Below are 20,168 nucleotides of genomic sequence, written 5' to 3' on the forward strand. Positions count from 1 at the left end.
CCCGACAAAAGCCAACTGCAGGGAGTGCTGAGACATTACTGGGCTGATAGCAGTGCTGACTGTGCACGATGGGCTGCTGCTGCGGGGCACGAGGCTCGTCATCCCATCAGCCTTACAAGGTGATGTGCCGCAGACCCTACATGAGGGACACCTGGGGGTGACAAAGTGCAGGGGCCGGGCCAAACAGACGGTATGGTGGCCAGGACTCAGCAGCCAGCTGAATGACATGGTGCTGAAATGTAGAACCTGCATCCAAGAGAGAAGGAACGTCAAAGAGCCGCTGATGCCAACGGAGATGCCAGACAGGCCTTGGCAAACCTTGGGAGCTGACCTGTTCACGCTGAAAGACAAGACTTATCTACTAGTAGTAGATTATTTCTCAAGGTATGTGGAAGTTGCGCTGCTGTCACCCACAAGGTCCACAGATGTGGTGGTGCACCTGAAATCCATGTTTTCTCGTCATGGAATTTGTGAATTTCTTAAAAGTGACAATGGGCCCCAGTTCTCAGGTAGCTACTTTAAAGCCTTTGCAGCAGAGTATGGCTTTGTGCACATCACGAGCAGCCCCAAGTTTCCTCAGAGCAATGGGGAGGCGGAACGCGCTGTACAAACCGTGAAAAACCTGCTAACAAAGGCATCAGACCCATATCTTGCATTGCTGGCCTACAGAGCAACCCCTTTACAGAACGGCTATAGCCCGGCCGAGCTGTTGATGGGGCGCCGCCTCCGCACTACAGTTCCTGCCCTTCCAACCCTGCTGAATCCAGTTTTGCCTGACTACAACGCGCTGGGGGCCAAAGAAAGGGAGAAGAGGAGGAACGACGCAAGATCCTTCGACAAGAGGCACGGAGCGAGAAATCTGGAGCCACTCGTACCTGGGGAGGATGTGTGGATCACCGATGCACGAGTCCAGGGCACAGTGCTATCTACACACAATACCCCTCGCTCTTATATCATCCAGGTGCCTCAGGGCACACTGAGGAGGAACCGGCATCACTTGGTGCCGCTGCAGACCAACAGTGGGGTAGTCGACACTGATGAGCCACCGGTGGGAGAAGATTCACCTACACCAGAGCCAGCTCCACCAGTGACAACATCACCCAGCAGAGAGGGCCCCACCACAGAGACTGTGCGGACCAGGTGTGGGAGAGAGGTTAGAAAGCCGAAGAGACTTGATTGGTGATTTATTGATTTGTTTTCTACAGTAAAGAAAAAGAGAGTGAAATGTGATTGTGAAATTGTTCTGCTAAACCTGTTACATTTACCTGAAACCTGAGAGTTTAAGTTTTGAAGAACACAGCCTGCTAAAGTAATAGTTCACAGTATGGTAACGCGTAAGTTATTTTATTTCTATTTTGCATGCTTGAAACAGGGACAGATCAGGGACAGGTCTTCCAGCAAAAGGGCAGAATAAACCCCTTAATACCTGCAGAGACAAAGGTAGTCCACCCTTTGTTCTCAAAGAAAGGGAGATGTGGTATTATGGAATAATAGTGTAAGGAATGCCTTTATTTTGTAGTAACCGGAAGGGGGCGCTGCAGCCAGTGGTCAGGCTGCAGTGACGGCATCCGGCCTGAAGTTGGCGCTGTGGGCGTAACCGGATGTGACGTGGTTACCGGGAGGTGTGAGGGAATGCCCGGGCATGCACACGAGCCTGCTGCTGCTGTACAGAGTTGCTAAATAAAGACAGACTCCGATTATGTCGTTGTACGAGCCTTATTATAAGAATAACTTGACACCGACCACGGGTGAACAAAGAGGAAGATAACTGAACTATATTGCCTTCCATCACAGTGCTATTTTTATTTGTATGGCTGTATGGTCACTCAAATCTCAATGTCCAATTGGTTCATGTGACAATAAATGTAACTTGAACTTGAACTACTCTGACTGATGAAGGCCAATGTGCCAAATACCTTTTTGACCACCCTATCCACCTGCGGCTCCACCTTCAAGGGACCATGCACCTGCACTCCTAGATCCCTCTGCTCTGCAACACTCCCCAGAGCCCAACCAGTCTGAAGAAGGGTTTCGGCCCGAAACGTCGCCTATTTCCTTCGCTCCATAGATGCTGCTGCACCCGCTGAGTTTCCCCAGCAATTTTGTGTACCTTCGATATTCCAGCATCTGCAGTTCCCTTTTGAACACTGTGTAGGTCCTGCCCATGTTAGACTTTCCAAAATGCAACACCTCACATTTCTCTGTAATCCCTCATATGCAACATGCTCACATTTTGTGCCTATCTTCAGTATAAACCAGAAGGTACACAAAATTGCTGGAGGAACTCAGCGGGTGCAGCAGCATCTATGGAGGGAAGGAAATAGGCGACGTTTCGGGCCGAAACCCTTCTTAAACCCTTCTTCAGACCAGGTTTCGGCCCGAAACGTCGCCTATTTCCTTCGCTCCATAGATGCTGCTGCACCCGCTGAGTTCCTCCAGCAATTTTGTGTACCTTCGATATTCCAGCATCTGCAGTTCCCTTTTGAACATTCAGTATAAACCAGTTCCTTGGGGAGATTTGAAGAAGGGTCTCGACCCGAAACGTCACCTATTCCTTCTCTCCAGAGATGCTGTCTGACCCGCTGAGTTACTCCATCGTTTTGTGTCTATCTGCAGTTCCTTCCGACAGGGGTTGTCCATTCCGGGGATTCCGATCGCCGGCACTTTCCCAGTGGACGGACTGGATCCCGTCCCGGGTTTATCCCGCCGCCTGGTTTTGCGGGCGGCCGACATCCGGGTCCGCGGGCGCCGGCCCCTCCCCCCCCGGTGTCGAGTCACCAGTCGGAGGCAAGATGGCGGGCGGTGCGCAGGCGCGGCGAGTGGCCGTGGAGGGCGAGCAAGTCGGTGTTGCTGCCATCGCTGCCGCCGGCCGTGTGTGAGGCAGCCGCTGACCCTCAGCCCCGGCACTGACAGTGAGGAGCGGCTGGCGGGCCGTGGGCGCCGGCTCCCCGCCGACATGTACTTCCTCAGCGGGTGGCCCCGCAGGCTCCTGTGTCCGCTCCGCGGCTCAGAAAAGCCCTTCTACATCCAGGCCGACCCGCGGAGGCTGCTGTTCGCTCTCCTGTCGCAGACGCAGCTCAGCCTGTGGTACGGAAGGGTGAGTGGGGGCCCGGGGGGGGGTGAACAGCGGCGGCAAGACCGGCAGGATGTGTGTGTGTGAGAGAGAGAGAGATCAGCTGTGAGAGAGATCGTGTGCATGTGTGAGAGATAAATCGTGTGTGTAAGACAGGGAGATCGTGTGTGAGAGAGACCGTGGGTGTGAGGGAGACCCTGTGTGTGTGAGAGACCCTGTGTGTGTGAGAGAGATCGTGTGTGTTAGACAGGGAGATTGTGTGTGTAGATGAACGAGATCGTGTGTGAGAGAGACCGTGTGTGTGTGTGAGAGACCCTGTGTGTGTGTGAGAGACCCTGTGTGTGTGAGAGAGACTCTGTGTGTGTGAGAGACCCTGTGTGTGAGGGAGACCCTGTGTGTGTGAGGGAGACCCTGTGTGTGTGAGGGAGACCCTGTGTGTGAGGGAGACCCTGTGTGTGTGAGAGACCCTGTGTGTGAGGGAGACCCTGTGTGTGTGAGAGACCCTGTGTGTGTGTGTGTGTGTGAGAGACCCTGTGTGTGTGAGAGACCCTGTGTGTGTGTGTGTGTGTGTGTGAGAGACCCTGTGTGTGTGAGGGAGACCCTGTGTGTGTGAGGGAGACCCTGTGTGTGTGAGAGAGACCGTGTGTGTGTGAGGGAGACCCTGTGTGTGTGAGGGAGACCCTGTGTGTGTGAGAGACCCTGTGTGTGTGAGAGACCCTGTGTGTGTGTGTGAGAGACCCTGTGTGTGTGTGTGAGAGACCCTGTGTGTGTGAGAGAGACCGTGTGTGTGTGAGAGACCCTGTGTGTGTGAGAGACCCTGTGTGTGTGTGTGTGAGAGAGACCGTGTGTGTGTGAGGGAGACCCTGTGTGTGTGTGTGAGAGACCGTATATGTGTGTGTGAGACCCTGTGTGTGAGAGAGAGACCGCATGTGTGTGTGGCTGTGTGAGAGAGGTCGTGTGTGAAAGCTTGTGAGTATGAGAGAGATCGTGTGTGTGAGAGAGACCGTGCGTGTGTGACACAGCGTGCGTGAGAGGGGAATATTGTGTGTTGGGGCGATTGGACGTGTGTGCGCGAGAGAGGAATCGCGTGTGTGCGTGAGAGATTGTGTGTGAGGGAAGGAGATTGTGTGAGACCGCCTGTGTGTGCGCGTGACTGCATGTGTGTGTGAATGAGAGAGACATTGTGTGTGGAAGTAGTTGTGTGTGAGAGATTGTGTGAGTACAAGAGATCACGCGCGTGCGATCGTGCATGTGTGTGTGTGAGGGAGACCGTGCATGTGTGTGAGGGAGTTCGTGCATGGGGGCGATCGAGTATGTGTGAAGGAGATTGTGCGACTGCCTGTTTGTGTGCATGTGTGACAGCTTGTGTGTGAGAGAATGCTATTGTGTGTGTGCGTGCGAGAGAGAGAAGTTATGTGTCATTGAGAGCATGTGTGCGTTAGTGCGTGATCACGAGTGAGATATTGTGTGTGTGAGGGATCTTGCGTGCGTGAGTGATCGTGTGTGTATGAAGGAGAGATTGTGTGTTGGTGGTGATTGTCCTCAATGTGTATTCATGCATGTGTCTGTGTTGGTGTTTTGTCTTTGGTGTTTATGCGTCTGTATTTGGTGATCACTTATGTGTATTGGTGATCATGGCATGTTGGTGATCGTACCTGTACACTTTGCTATAGTGTGTTGGTGATTATGTGCCCATCGTCTTGAGCATCCGCGTGCCTTTTGGCATTGTCAAATCCGTCTTGAGTGCTTGCATGTTGGCAAAACTTAGTCACTTTCTTTGCAAGGATAGGAGTGTGACCTGTGTTGTATTTGTGCATGTTTACAAATCTTTGTGTGACTGAACCACCTATACCGTTTAAGGAGAATTTATAGCATGGCATAAAACACTTCTGCGTCTAAGTCTTTGAAATCCACGTTTCATGTCTAGTACTGCTGCCATTATCTATTGACAGCTGATATTAAGTGATTGGGTTGGTAAACTAGTGTAGTGAAAAGCTAAAGCTTGACTGGATTTTTTTTGTTTTGATTTGTTAAATATATCATTGATGGCCTGCCACTCTCCAGCAATTTTAGAAATAATTCTGGGCTTTTTAGGTTGTTTATTTGCCATCTAAAGCCGTTAGCAAAACACAAAGTGCAGGAGTAACCTATCGGGTCAGGCAGCATCTGTGAGAGGAACGGAGAGGTGACGTTTTGGGTCAGGAACCTTTTCCAGTCTGAAGAAAGTTCCCTGCTGAAATGCTGCCTATTCATTCCCTCCATAGATGACCCACTGAGTTAATTAGTGTTTTGCTCAAGATTCCAGATTCTGCAGTTCCTTGTGTCTCCAACTAAGCCATATTTGCTGGAGAAGTTTTTCATCTCATTTATCCATCTGCTGAAATGTTCCTTCCGAATGTCGTATTGAAAACGACCGTTGATCGGAGAGTGTTCCGCTAGTTTCATATTTAGTTGCAATGTGTAGCAAAGTACAGGGATATGAATGTAACAGTGTATTAAGAGTGAATTTGTAGTGGTAGTTTAACTATCATTCAGCACTGATATATTGCTATCCTGCTTTTTTCCAATACATACATAAATATGATTATATGCACATTTACATTTGAACATTTGGGGTCAAAAATGGTGGTTAATTTTATTTGTATTGTTAAAAATATCTTGATCAATCAGGACTGATATTACAAGGACGTCACACTTTTTAGGTAAAGACAGTCTATTTCACAATCGAGTTACTTTAGAGCCTATGTGCCACAATTTAATACCTGTTGATTTGCTCACTGTCCTGAACTCCTCCATCAAGCTTCTTTTATAAGTCTAGCTGGCAAATGTGACTTGGTTGTGCCTCCACTGACTGCTCTGATAAAGTCTGGATGGATGTAGCTGCTGGACTCTTTGCAGCATGTGTGGAGGAAATCATGACGTGGGTAAAATCTGCTTGCTCTCGACGGTACTCAACCTATTGGATAAGGATTTGCTTCTGTGAGTACAGTTGACCACCGCATAACAAGGTGGTTGTGCTCAGGACAAATCGCGATTTTCTAAAGGGTGAAAAGGTGTTATCTGTGCATCCGTCATGTGGGAACAAAAAAATATTGTGTTTATTTATCTATTTTCACATAGTCAGTGGTGGGTATATGGAATGAGCTGTAAGATGAGGTAGTTGAGCCAGGTACTTTTAAGACATTTGAACAGGTACATGGATAGAAAAGGTTGAGAGGCATATGGGCCAAATGAGGGCAAATGGGATTACTTTGGATGGGGCAACTTGGTTGGAAGGCACTTTTGCATGCTGTATGACTCTGATTTATGATTTATGTTTCGGCGAATCTCCGTTACCTGCACTGCTGTGACATGGGGGTGCACCTGTATTGGTAGGAATGAGTATGCATATTCCTTGAGTGTACTCTCCACCATGGTGGGCCAGATCATGATGACGGAAAAAGATAGAGAATTTAATAATAGACAATAGGTGCAGGAGTAGGCCATTTGGTGTAGGCCATTTGGAGTAGGCGATTCAATGTGATCATGGCTGATCATCCCCAATCAGTATCCCGTTCCTGCCTTATCCCCATATCCCCTGACTCTGCTAATTTTAAGAGCCCTATCTAGCTCTCTCTTGAAAGCATCCAGAGAACCTGCCTCCACTGAGGCAGAGAATTCCACACTCACCACTCTCTGTGAGAAAAAGTGTTTCCTCACCAATAACATGGTGTCCAGACAATAACTTCTCTCTTCATGGGCAGCATGGCGTTAGAGCTACTGTCTTACATCACCAGAGACCCGGGCTTGATCCTGAGTATGGGTGCTGTCTGTATGGAGTTTGTATGTTCTCCCCCGTGACCTGTGCAGTTTTCCTCTGAGATCTTCGGTTTCCTCCCACACTCCAAAAGCGTACGGGTTTGTAGGTTAGTTAACGGTGTAAATGTTAAAAAAAAATCATCCCTAGCGCGTATGTAGTGTTAATGTGTGGGGATCGCTGGTCGGTGCGGACTCGGTGGGCCGAAGGACCTGTTTCCTCGCTGTATCTCTAAACTAAACTAAACTGAACTAATGTCAGCAAGATGAAGGAGCTAATTACCGACCAGTAAGCATGGTAGAGTACATGTTTAGTTTAGTTTATTGTCACGAGGTACAATAAAAAGCTTTTGTTGCGTACTATCCAGTCAGCAGATAGACAATACAGTACATGGTTACAATTGAACCATTTCCAGTATATAGATACATGATAAGGGAATAACGTTTAAGTTAAGGTGAAGCCAGCAAAGTCCAATCAGGGATAATAGTCTGAGGGTCCCCAAAGATGTAGATAGTAGTTCAGGCAGGCTGATTCATTTGCCTGATAACAGCTAGCAAGAAACTGTCCCTGAATCTGGAGGTCTGCATTTTCACACTTCTATACCTCTTGCCTGATGGGAGAGGCGCGAAGAGGGAGTGGTCAGGGTGAGTCTCGTCCTTGATTATGCTGCTGGCCTTGCTGAGGCTGCGTGATGGTCTGGGCTGCGTCCGCAATTCGCTGCAATTTCTTGTAGTCTTTGATAGACCTGTTCAAAACAGCTCTATCAGCAACCCAAAATCATCATCCTGATAAAATGCTTTCTATGATCATCAATGGTGCTGAAGTGGAAATGGTTAATAGGTTCAAGTTCCTTGACGTTAATATTATCAACAATCTATCGTAGACCAACCACATTGATGCGACAACCAATCAGGCACACCAATGTCTCAACTGTAATATTCTTAAGTCATTGGTAGATGCACCATGGAATGCATACTGTTGTGTTGCATCAAAGCTTCGTTTGGGAACAGCTCTGCTCATGTCTGCAAGAAGTTGAAGAGAGTTGTGGATGTACCCCAGTCCATCACACAAACCAGACTTCCCACCATTCATTCCATCTACACTTCACGTTACCTCTGAAAAGCAGCCAAACTAATCAGACTTGACCCATCCTGATCTTTCCTCCTGCTCCCTGCTCTTGTCTAGCATAAGCTTGAAAGCATGCACCACCAGATATTTTTTGACTTGGCTAGTTTATATTGGTTATCGTCTGTGGCTGTAGCAATTTTGTAGGTCATTTGATTAAAAGTTCAGGTCAAACTCTGACACAAGCATGTAATTAATTACGAGAATACCTCGTTATAACTGACCAGGAATGGTGTCTGCTATAACCGAGTAGGTATTGTTATTGTATGTCGTTGAAACAAACAACTGTAGATGACGATTAATACACAAAAGAACACAAAGTGCTGGAGTAACTCAGGCTGCATCACTGGAGAACATGGATATGTGATGTCGGGACTGATTCAATCTGCTGAGTTGCTCCAGCACTTCACCTTACAATTAGGAACCAGTTCAGGTAACCTAGCGTTTCACTTTATAACTAGGTTCCAATGCTGCTGATATGCACCAGCGAGCCCTTCTTCACCGGTTGACAGGGCCTTTGTTACGGCTCACGTTGTAACCCCAAACAGAATGTGCTTTTTTCAGGCCGCAGCTACTGACAGGACGCGCTTGGTCACCGTGGGGCTTCCTTCCCTTTCAGCCATAACTTTGTCCGCTCTGCCTCCCCTCTGTCGCCAACATATTCCAAGATGCGGAGGAGGTGGAGGTGAAGGGGGGGGGTGGGGGGGGGGGGGGTGTAGAGGCCGAGCAGACAGAGTGACAGGAGAAGGATGAGGAGGTGGAGAAGGGGAGAGGCCGAGTAGACAGACCAGGAGAAGGAGGACCAGTCGGCAGTGAGTGGGCAAAGCGACGGGCGACATGCAGCAGGTGTGAGGGGAGGGCAGTGGGTCCATCGGTGACAGTGGGTCATGTCGGTGGCAGCGACCTAAAGAAGGTGCTGCCCCAGGGGCAACAAAGTGTGCCGCAACAATAGTTACGTCAGCCAGACCATGCAGCAAATGAAGAAGGGCTCAATGGTGCACCTTGAGCCGGGGGTGACGTCATAAGACCGGGCTGGGGAGCTGCGGTGGTGTTTGTAGGTCCATCCACTAAAACCAAAATCCATTATAAAGGGGCCCATCAAAATGAGGGTTAACTATAATATAGTTAAGTTGGTGTTATATTTTTACATGAAATGTTAAAATAAGGTCTTGTCTGCTCTTATCAGTTTATGAAATATAATCCGACAGGGTAATCCCCTGTATACTGTTCAATATTTATCTCTTAATTTGTAATACAAAACATTAAATTATCTGATCACTATCCCATTACCTATATGGCAGCATGTAGATGGAAATTGACTATCACATCTTATACATAACAGTTAAGGATAAACTTTGTAAGTACTTTATCTTGGATGCTTTGAACCACCATGTGATGGATGCATATTTTTCATTTTATCAAGGCAATGATAACTTGTGTGTAACTTGGTTCTTAAATTCAAAGGCATATATTTTTTTAAGTGACATTTTTTTCAGAAGTATCCAAAAAGTTCTATTACCCTGCTTCATTACTTTTTCACGTTAAAGCCATGGCATTTCTGTTCTAAAACAGCTTCACACACAGATCGTAGAATCACGCTATGAATTTGTGTTACCATTGATTTTAATGTAACATTATCTTTGACCTGGGCTGACATGTCACAGCTCTGATAATTACTAATTATGTAAGTTAGCATGAGCATTTCTATCCATTTCAGTTGAACAATGATTCAAGAACAGTTCAGGATTTTCATGTTTCATGTATTTTATGTTTATGATTGTTGGCAGATCAATTTTCCTCCCGTAGGAGAATGTTGGAAATGTAGAAACAGGGAAGATGTGTTATTACAGTAGTATAGACTGGAAAACCTTGCATTGTTCTTATTCAGAGGCAGTTAAGAGATTTGATAGAGGTGTTTAAAGACGTCAATGTTTTAATCAAAAATAAAGTGGATCATCTAATTAAAAAAAAATAGGCGCAGGAGTATGCCATTCAGCCCTTCGAGCCCTTCAATATGATCATGGCTTGATTCCATTGGTCCTGAGCGATATCTAACTCTCTCTTGAAAACATCCAATGAATTGGCCTCCACTGCCTTCTGTGGCAGAGAATTCCAGATTCACAACTCTGGGTGAAAATGTTTTTCCTCATCTCAGTCCTCAATGGCATACCCCTTATTTTTAAACTGTGACCCCTGTTTCTGGACTCCTCCAACATCGGGACCATTTTTCGTGCATCTAGTCCATTCCATCCTTTAAGAATTTTATATGTTTTTATAAGATTAGATTAGATTAGATTCCTTTATTATCATTCAGACCTTTCAGTCTGAACGAAATTTCGTTTCCCTGCAGTCATACATATAATAAAAAATGACAAAAACACACAATCAACACAAATTTAACATCCACCACAGTGAGTTCACCAAACACCTCCTCACTGTGATGGAAGGCAAAATCTTAAAGTCTCTGTCTCTTCCCTCTTTGTTCTCCCTCTGCGCCGAGGCGATCTAGGCTCCAGATGTTGTGACCCCACCGGGTGATGGTAAATCCCGCGGCTCAACCGTGCTCCGCGAACGGGCCGGTTCAAACTCCGCGGGTGGTCGCTGCCGCCGCCACACCTCCGAGGCCGAGTCGGGTCTCCGTTGCTGCCGCTGCCGCCACAGCTCTGGGGCCGAGTCGGGTCTCGGCTGCCGCTGCTGCTGCTGCCGCCGCTACAGCTCCGGGGCCGAGTCGGGTCTCCGCTGCCGCCGCTACAGCTCCGGGGCCGAGTCGGGTCTCTGCTGCCGCCGCCGCTACAGCTCCGGGGCCGAGTCGGGTCTCCGCTGCCGCTGCCGCCGCTACAGCTCCGGGGCCGAGTCGGGTCTCCGCTGCCGCTGCCGCCGCCACAGCTTCGGGACCGAGTCGGGTCTCCGCTGCCGCCGCCACAGCTCCGGGGCTGAGTCGGGTCTCCGCTGCCGCCGCCACAGCTCCGGGGCCGAGTCGGGTCTCCGCTGCCGCTGCCGCCACCACAGCTCCGGGGCCGAGTCGGGTCTCCGCTGCCGCCGCCACAGCTCCGGGGCCGAGTCGGGTCTCCGCTGCCGCTGCCGCCGCCACAGCTTCGGGACCGAGTCGGGTCTCCGCTGCCGCCGCCACAGCTTCAGGACCGAGTCGGGTCTCCGCTGCCGCCTCCACAGCTTCGGGACCGAGTCGGGTCTCCGCTGCCGCCGCCACAGCTCCAGGGCCGAGTCGGGTCTCCGCTACCGCCGCCGCTACAGCTCCGGGGCCGAGTCGGGTCTCCACTGCCACTGCTGCCGCCGCCGCCACAGCTCCGAGCCCGCCAGCTCCACCATTAGGCCTCGGCGGAGACGGGGAAGGGGAATACGACAGAAAAAAAGTCGCATCCCCCGAAGGAAGAGACCAAAACAAGTTTCTCCCACCCCACCCATACACATACACGACTTAATAAAACAAAATTAACTAAAACATGACAAAGGAACAAAAAGAAAGAAAAAAAAAAACAGACGGACTGCAGGTGGGCCGCAGCTGTTAAGCCAGCGCCGCCATCTTGGATATATCCTCTCATCCTTCTAAATTCCAGTGAATATAAGCACAGTCAATCCATTACTGCTATTCTAGCCTTTTAGCAGCAAAATTGTTAACAGAAGATTCATCTAAAGTGAAGTCCCAAATTACAAAGAGACTTAAGAAAGTTCAAGTTCAAGTTCAAGTGAGTTTCAAGTGAGTTTATTGTCATGTGTCCCTGTATAGGACAATGAAATTTATGCTTTGCTTAAGCACACAGAAAATAGTAGGCATTTACTACAAAACAGATAAATGTGTCCATATACCATGATATAAATATATACACACATGAATAAATAAACTGGTAGTGCAAATAACAGAAAGTGGTTGCTAATAATCAGAGTTTTGTCCAAGCCAGGTTTAATAGCCTGATGGCTGAGGGGAAGTAGCAATTCCTGAACCTGGTTGTTGCAGTCTTCAGGCTCCTGTACCTTCTACCTGAAGGTAGCAGGGAAATGAGTGTGTGGCCAGGATGGTGTGGGTCTTTGATGATACTGCCAGCCTTTTTGAGGCAGCGACTGCGATAAATCCCCTCGATGGAAGGAAGGTCAGAGCCGATGATGGACTGGGCAGTGTTTACTACTTTTTGTAGTCTTTTCCTCTCCAGGGCGCTCAAATTTCCGAACCAAGCCACGATGCAACTGGTCAGCATGCTCTCGACTGTGCACCTGTAGAAGTTAGAGAGTCTTCCTTGACAATCCGACTCTCCGTAATCTTCTCAGGAAGTAGAGGCGCTGATGAGCTTTTTTGATAATTGCGTTAGTGTTCTCGGACCAGGAAAGATCTTCAGAGATGTGCACCCCCAGGAATTTGAAGTTCTTGACCCTTTCAACCATCGACCCGTTGATATAAATGGGGCTGTGGGTCCCCCTCCTACTCCTTCCAAAGTCCACAATCAGTTCCTTGGTTTTGCTGGTGTTCAAGGCCAGGTTATTGCGCTGGCACCATATGGACAGTTGCTCGATCTCTCTTCTGTACTCTGACTCATCCCCATCAGCGATACGCCCCACAATAGTGGTGTCGTCAGCGAACTTGATGATGGAGTTCGCACTGTGGTTCGCTACGCAGTCATGGGTATAGAGTGAGTACAGCAGGGGGCTGAGCACGCAGCCTTGAGGTGCTCCCGTGCTGATTGTTATTGAGGCTGACACATTTCCACCAATACGAACAGACTGTGGTCTGTGGACGAGGAAGTCGAGGATCCAGTTGCAGAGGGATGCGCAGAGACCCAGTTCTGCGAGTTTGGTAACCAGTTTGGAGGGGATGATTGTGTTAAATGCCGAGCTGTAATCAATGAATAACAGCCTGACATATGAGTTTTTGGATAGAGTCTGGATAGACACCTGGAAGTATGATGTGTGGCGATCAGTGAAACATGGTTGCAGGAGGGCTGTGATTGGAAACTAAATATTCCAGGATTTTGTTGCTTCAGGTGTGATAGAATTGGAGGGGCAAGAGGTGGAGGTGTTGCATTACTAGTCGGGGAAGATATTACAGCAGTGCTTTGGCAGGATAGATTGGAGGGCTCATCTAGGGAGGCTATTTGGGTGGAACTGAGAAGTGGGAAAGGGGTAGCAAAACTTATAGGGGTGTATTATAGACCGCCAAATGGGGATCGAGAATTGGAAGAGCAAATATGTAAGGAGATAGCAGATATTAGTAGTAAGCACAAAGTAGTGATTGTGGGAGATTTCAACTTTCCACACATAGACTGGGAAACACATTCGGTAAATGGGCTGGATGGTTTGGAGTTTGTAAAATGTGTGCAGGATAGTTTTTTGCAGCAATACATATAGGTACCTACTAGAGGAGGGGCAGTGTTGGACCTCCTGTTAGGAAATGAGACGGGACAGGTGGCGGAGGTATGCGTTGGGGAGCACTTCGGGTCCAGTGATCATAATACCATTAGTTTCAATATAATTATGGAGAGGGTCAGAACTGGACCTAGGGTTGAGATTTTTGATTGGAGAAAGGCTAACTTTGATGAGATGCGAAATGATTTAAAAGGAGTAAACTGGGACATTTTGTTTTATGGGAAGGATGTAGAAGAGAAATGGAGGACATTTAAAGGGGAAATTTTAAGAGTACAGAATCTTTATGTTCCTGTTCGGTTGAAAGGAAACAGTAAAAATTGGAAAGAGCCCTGGTTTTCAAGGGAAATTGGACATCTTGTTCGGAAAAAGAGGGAGATCTACAATAATTATAGGCAGCATGAAGTAAATGAGGTGCTTGAGGAGTATAAGGAATGTAAAAAGAATCTTAAGAAATAAATTAGAAAAGCTAAAAGAAGACATGAGGTTGCTTTGGCAAGTAAGGTGAAAGTAAATCCAAAGGGTTTCTACAGCTATATTAATAGCAAAAGGATAACGAGGGATAAAATTGGTCCATTGGAGAGACAGAGTGGACAGCTATCTGCAGAGCCAAAAGAGATGGGGGAGATATTGAACAATTTCTTTTCTTCGGTATTCACCAAGGAGAAGGATATTGAATTATGTGAGGTAAGGGAAACTAGTAGAGTAGCTATGGATACTATGAGTTTCAAAGTAAAAGAAGTACTGACACTTTTGAAAAATATAAAAGTGGATAAGTCTCCAGGTCCTGACAGGATATTCCCTAGGACATTGAGGGAGGTTAGTGTAGAAATAGCCGGGGCTATGACAAAAATATTTCAAATGTCATTAGAAACGGGAATAGTCCCCGAGGATTGGCGTACTGCGCATGTTGTTCCATTGTTTAAAAAGGGTTCTATGAGTAAACCTAGCAATTATAGGCCTGTTAGTTTGACTTCAGTGGTGGGCAAATTAATGGAAAAGATACTTAGAGATAATATATATAAGCATCTGGATAAACAGGGTCTGATTAGGAACAGTCAGCATGGATTTGTGCCTGGAAGGTCATGTTTGACTAATCTTCTTGAATTTTTTGTAGAGGTTACTAGGGAAATTGACGAGGGTAAAGCAGTGGATGTTGTCTATATGGACTTTAGTAAGGCCTTTGACAAGGTTCCTAATGGAAGGTTGGTTAAGAAGGTTCAACTGTTGGGTATAAATGCAGGAGTAGCAAGATGGATTCAACAGTGGCTGAATGGGAGAAGCCAGAGGGTAATGGTGGATGGTTGTTTGTCGGGTTGGAGGTAGGTGACTAGTGGGTTGCCTCAGGGATCGGTGTTGGGTCCTTTGTTGTTTGTCATGTACATCAATGATCTGGATGAAGGTGTGGTAAATTGGATTAGTAAGTATGCAGATGATACCAAGATAGGGGGTGTTGTGGATAATGAAGAGGATTTCCAAAGTCTACAGAGTGATTTAGGCCATTTGGAAGAATGGACTGAAAGATGGCAGATGGAGTTTAATGCTGATAAATGTGAGGTGCTACACCTTGGCAGGACAAATCAAAATAGGACGTACATGGTAAATGGTAGGGAATTGAAGAATACAGTTGAACAGAGGGATCTGGGAATAACCCAGTAAGTGGGAGTGGCTGCGCTGCCTTGCAGCTGCGGCTCGCCTGCAGTCCGTTTGTCTTTTCTGTTTTTTGTTTTCTTTTGTCCTGTTTTTGCGGTTTGTTTCGGTTTGTTTGGCTGTGTGTGTGTGGGGGGGGTGGGTGTGGTGTGTTTTTTGGCTCTTCCTTCGGGGGGATGCGACTTTTCCTGCCGTATCCCCCGTCTCCGTGTCCGTCTGCGCTGAGGCCTATCGCGGAGCTGGCGGCCTCCAACTGCGACCGACCTCAAGGCTGTGCAGCAGAGCCAGGACTTACCAACGCGAGCCTGGCCGACTTCGGGGCTGTGGTTGCGGTGCGGCACAACTTCCGACCCGACTTTGGAGGCTCGGCCGCGGGCCAGTGGGCCAGTGGACGACATCATCGGGAGCTCGAGTTCTGTTTTCTGGAGCTCCCGCAACTACAGCTGCGTCCGCTGGACTGGAGTTCGGCAGCTTCGACCGCCCCGGGCCGCGGAGTTTGAACCGGCCCGTTTGCGGAGCTCAGATTCGGCCTGCGGGACTTACCTAGCATCACCCGGCGGGGTCATAACATCGGAGGCTTGGATTGCCTCAGCGCAGAGGGAAAGCAAGGAGGGAAGAGACAATGACTTTGGGACTTTAAACTGTGTTGAGTATTTGTTATTTATTCTATGTTATGACTGCAGGTTAAACCATATTGTTTGTTTTGTTTTTGTTTTTGTCTTTTGTTTTTTTACCTTGTTTGGTATGTGTTTATTTTTGTGTGGGACTAAAGATGGAAATTAGCCACTGGCTACAATCTTGCATATTACATGCAAATGTTTTATTAATATGCACTGTCCCTAATAAAATTTAAAAAAAACGAAAAAAAACGTGCATAGTTCCTTGAAGGTGGAATCTCATATAGATAGGGTGGTAAAGAAAGCTTTTGGTATGCTAGCCTTTATAAATCAAAGCATTGAGTATAGAAGCTGGGATGTAATGTTAAAATTGTACAAGGCATTGGTGAGACCAAATCTGGAGTATGGTGTACAATTTTGGTCGCCCGATTATAGGAAGGATGTCAACAAAATAGAGAGAGTACAGAAGAGATTTACTAGAATGTTGCCTGGGTTTCAACAACTAAGTTACAGAGAAAGGTTGAATAAGTTAGGTCTTTATTCTCTGGAGCGCAGAAGGTTAAGGGGGGACTTGATAGAGGTCTTTAAAATGATGAGAGTGATAGACAGAGTTGATGTGCATCAGCTTTTCCCCTTGAGAATAGGGAAGATTCAAACAAGAGGACATGACTTCAGAATTAAGGGACAGAAGTTTAGGGGTAACATGAGGGGTAACTTCTTTACTCAGAGAGTGGTAGCGGTGTGGAATGAGCTTACAGTGGAAGTGGTGGAGGCAGGTTCGTTGGTATCATTTAAAAATAAATTGGATAGGCATATGGATGAGAAGGGAATGGAGGGTTATGGTATGAGTGCAGGCAGGTGGGACTAAGGGAAAAAAGTTGTTCGGCACGGACTTGTAGGGCCGAGATGGCCTGTTTCCGTGCTGTAATTGTTATATGGTTATTATATGGTTATTTTGAGACAGAATGCACTCTTAGAAATGGTGAAACCTGTCTCAGAAGGCATACCTAAATGCTTGAAGAAATATAGTTTGTTGGACTGTAAGGAAGAGGAAGGGAAACAGGATAATTGGGCAGTTCGATCAGGAGTCCAGCACAGACATAGAGAGTTTACAGGCTCTTTCAGTGCTGTATCATCTTATGATGTGAAACACAGTGATTGCAATTAAAAGGCCTAAAATGCAATGTATATTTTATTATCAAAGGACAAAGGACATTTATTGTCACATACACCAATTGGTGCAGTGAAATTTGAGTTACCATACCGCACACAAATAAGATAAACACAACACTTTGGGATTTAACATAAAACATAAAAAACATCCCCCCACAGCGGAATCACCGTTTCCCATTGTGAGGGAAGGCACCAAAGTTCAGTCCTCTTCCTCTGTTCACCCGTGGTCGGGGCCTATTGAGGCCTCCACAGATGCCGTAACGACGGCCCGATGTTTCAGGCCCTCGAACAGAAGAACATTCTCTGCGGTCCGGAGCCTCCAAATCGGCTGCTTCCTACTGGAGACCGCGGCTCCCGAAGTCCACAGGCCGAGCTGGGCGGAGATTCAACACTGGCGACCTCGGCGAGAAGACCCGCGGCTGGAAGCTCCACAGACCACAGCTCCACGGTGTTGAAGTCGGCAGTCGCAGCACTCCGGAGCTCCAACATGGCGATTCCCAGTAAGGCATCGCTCGCTCCGCGATGGAATCCAGCGCTGCGCCGCTACTTAAGCTGAATCTCTGGCCGGTCTCCGGTAGGAAAGACCGTGCTAATCCAGATGGTAGGCCGCGAGGAGGGGGCGAAGATGCGGCTTGGAGGATAGGCATCCTCGACCAGGAAGTGACTAAGAAAAACGGTTTCCCCCCCTCCCCCCCACACACATAAAAAAGACTAAAGATCGCCCAAAAACAAACTTTAAAACAGACTAAAAATAACAAAAAGAATAAGAGGACAGACAGCTGCAGGCGAGGCAGCCACACTCGATGGCACCACCACTCGATAGCTTCATTCTAATGAGAATGGCTTTGATCCTATTCTTAATGTAACCAAAATCACACTTCCCATAGCCAAGTAGACGATCTGAAGATTTACTTTGCTTTATGAGTATTATGAAGTATGTCACTCTCCATAAACAATAGGCCCATGTTTTATCGCTGCTTTAAATGTTCAATCTACCATTTTTCCTGAACCTCTGCATTTGAAAACACAAGAGATTGCAGGGGCTGGGATCTGAATCACCAAAGTCGGGCTGCTGGAGGAACTTAGCGGGTGAGGCCATAAGCTGGGTGTTTTACTGTGTCATTTTTGAGGATCTGGGCATCACTGGCCTGACCAGCATTCATTTTCCTGCCTTAAATGCAATATAGAAAATGTAGCTGAGTTGCCTGCAGACCTGCTGCTGAAGGTAATCACCCAGTGCTGTTGAGACTCAGTGATGCTGAAGGACTGTTGATATATTTGCAGATCTGAAGTGCGTGCAATCATTTGGGTTTCTTGCTTTTGCTCAGCTCTTGCACTTGGAATTGATCCATTGCTGTAGCAATGCAAAACAAGTAAATTTGGCTTTTTATGCCAACATTTTTTTAAATTCTACCTTGTTGGGATGCTTGGGACTGGGTGTGAAAGAGCAGCCTGGGGAAAAAAATATTTTCCTCTTGCCATCTCTCACCTATTAAATAGATGATTGGAATTGCACGGACCAATTTTGGTTTGCATAGATCAAAAAGTTAACATGTTGAATTGATGATGCGTTTTGGAATCAACAAGCGACATTTTTAAATAAGTGAGCTCGGTATTCCAACTACGCATGCCCAGGTCATAGGTCACTTGTTATAAACAGTCTCGGCAACAGTGGTGCTGCATTGTGTGCAGGTTTGCGTTTCGGCAACGGTTGGGGTCAGGTCTGGCTCTGGCCGCTGTTGAGTTGCTGCTGGGCCGTCCCTGTCCCCTCCTGGGTGTTCCGTCCCTGTCCTGGGTGGCCCTGCGCTAGCGGGGTGGCCCCAGACTTGCAGCTGGTGCTGGCGCTACAGCCACTGGCTCCAATTCGGCTCTGCCTGTCCCGCCGGGTTGGCCGGCAGCCCTCCACCTCCATCCCCGTCCCCCGACACCAAGATCCCGCTGAAGATAGGCAGCCTTCGGCCCCGCTCGAAGACGGGCGACTTGGAGCCGCTGCTGCTGGAGTCGTCCTGGTCGGAGAGAGAGAGTATGCCGACGGGCTCCTGCCGGCCATGGGTAGGCTTGGCGCTCGCTGGAGCTGCTGGTGCTACCGCTGGTGATGGTGGTGCTGGCGGCAACAGCAACCTCCTCCCCCTCCCTTGCCCAAGCCCAGAGTCCAGGCCACTTCCAACTCCAGGTCGGGGCTGAAGGCCGCCCGCAGCGTAGCCCAGTCGAGCGCTGGACCGGAGGAGGCTGAGCCCAGGCTGGCGCTCTGGCGCAGGTGAGGCCGGGGCCCTCGCTCCTCCTTGGGGTTGTGGATGAAGTGGCAGCGGGTACCAAAGGGGCCGGTGGTGTGCAAGGTGCGGCACGGCTCCGTCTTGTACCTGGGGTGGCGGCTGAGGAAGTGCAGCCAGGCCGTGGGCGAACTGGCACTTGTCGCCCTGGCTTCCATTTGGGAGCGGATTCCTCTGGAGTTGGAGTGGGGTTGGGCTGGAGTTGGCGATGACTGGGCCTGTAGGTTCTCCGCCCTGCTGTGGGCCCGGGGCCACTGGTGTCATCTGTCTGGGGCTGTCAGTTGGCCCGGCGGGAGAAGTGGAGTTGAGCTGTGGTTGGCGCTTCTCCGCGCTGACTGGGGGCCAGTGTCCCGTCGGTCCGGATGTCTTCAGTAGCCCCGGGTAGGGGGTGTGATACTCAAGTGGGGGGGGGACGGGGACGGTCCAGTGGAGGTTCGGCAGCGGGGACCCGGGTTCGATCCTGGCTGCAGATGAGACGCGGGTCTGTGTGCATGCAACTGCCGAGAATGTCTCCTCACTGGTCCAGTCTCCTTCCCTCCTCGGTTTCCCATCCAAAACTGCCCCCTCTATCTGTTCCCTGACAAATACAAGCTTGGAAAAAGATCAGAAATGGGACCCAAACTATACTCACTGTATCTAAAGTGCTTTGCTCGATTTTTCTTTACAGCATTTGACCTTTGATTCCTTGCGATTTCGGAATACCAAACTTGCTTATAGGAAATTTCTTGGCTCATTTGAGCTTTTCTAAGTTTATGTTGTTGAAGCCAATTATGGAAGTGAAATTTGCTCTCGCTGGCCCTCCTTCCACTTCTACCATGAGAAAAAATATTACCCAAAATAAGAGCTGAACACTGAATTTTCATTTCCTGTTGACAAAATGTGAATGGTATTTGAGAGGCCACTTCTTTAAGAAACTCTTTACATTTAAATTCCTTGTTGCTGTAGTTTCATAATAGCTTCCCTGCTTTTTTGCTATTATAGTGGGAATGTATGAACTACTGTAATGACATTAACTAAAACAGAATATTTTTTGATAGTGGCCTGCATTTCGCACTTTCTGAATCAGATCTATTATCACATAATACACCTTCTAG

At 48.1% G+C, this 20,168-nt stretch overlaps 1 protein-coding gene across 4 annotated transcripts in view; it reads left to right on the forward strand.

Annotated features, from left to right (window-relative positions):
- The first annotated feature begins 2,782 nt into the window (after positions 1-2,782).
- ric1 (RIC1 homolog, RAB6A GEF complex partner 1) overlaps positions 2,783-20,168 on the forward strand; it is a 131,773-nt gene continuing 114,387 nt past the window's right edge. For all 4 annotated transcript variants that reach the window (XM_033017956.1, XM_033017955.1, XM_033017957.1 and 1 more), the window contains exon 1: positions 2,783-3,097. In XM_033017956.1, coding sequence (XP_032873847.1) covers positions 2,957-3,097 — 141 coding nt within the window. In that variant the 5' untranslated portion in view covers positions 2,783-2,956. The remainder of the gene's footprint in view (positions 3,098-20,168) is intronic.

The sequence above is a fragment of the Amblyraja radiata genome, chromosome 3 (assembly GCF_010909765.2).
Source record: "Amblyraja radiata isolate CabotCenter1 chromosome 3, sAmbRad1.1.pri, whole genome shotgun sequence".
Lineage (NCBI taxonomy): Eukaryota > Metazoa > Chordata > Chondrichthyes > Rajiformes > Rajidae > Amblyraja > Amblyraja radiata.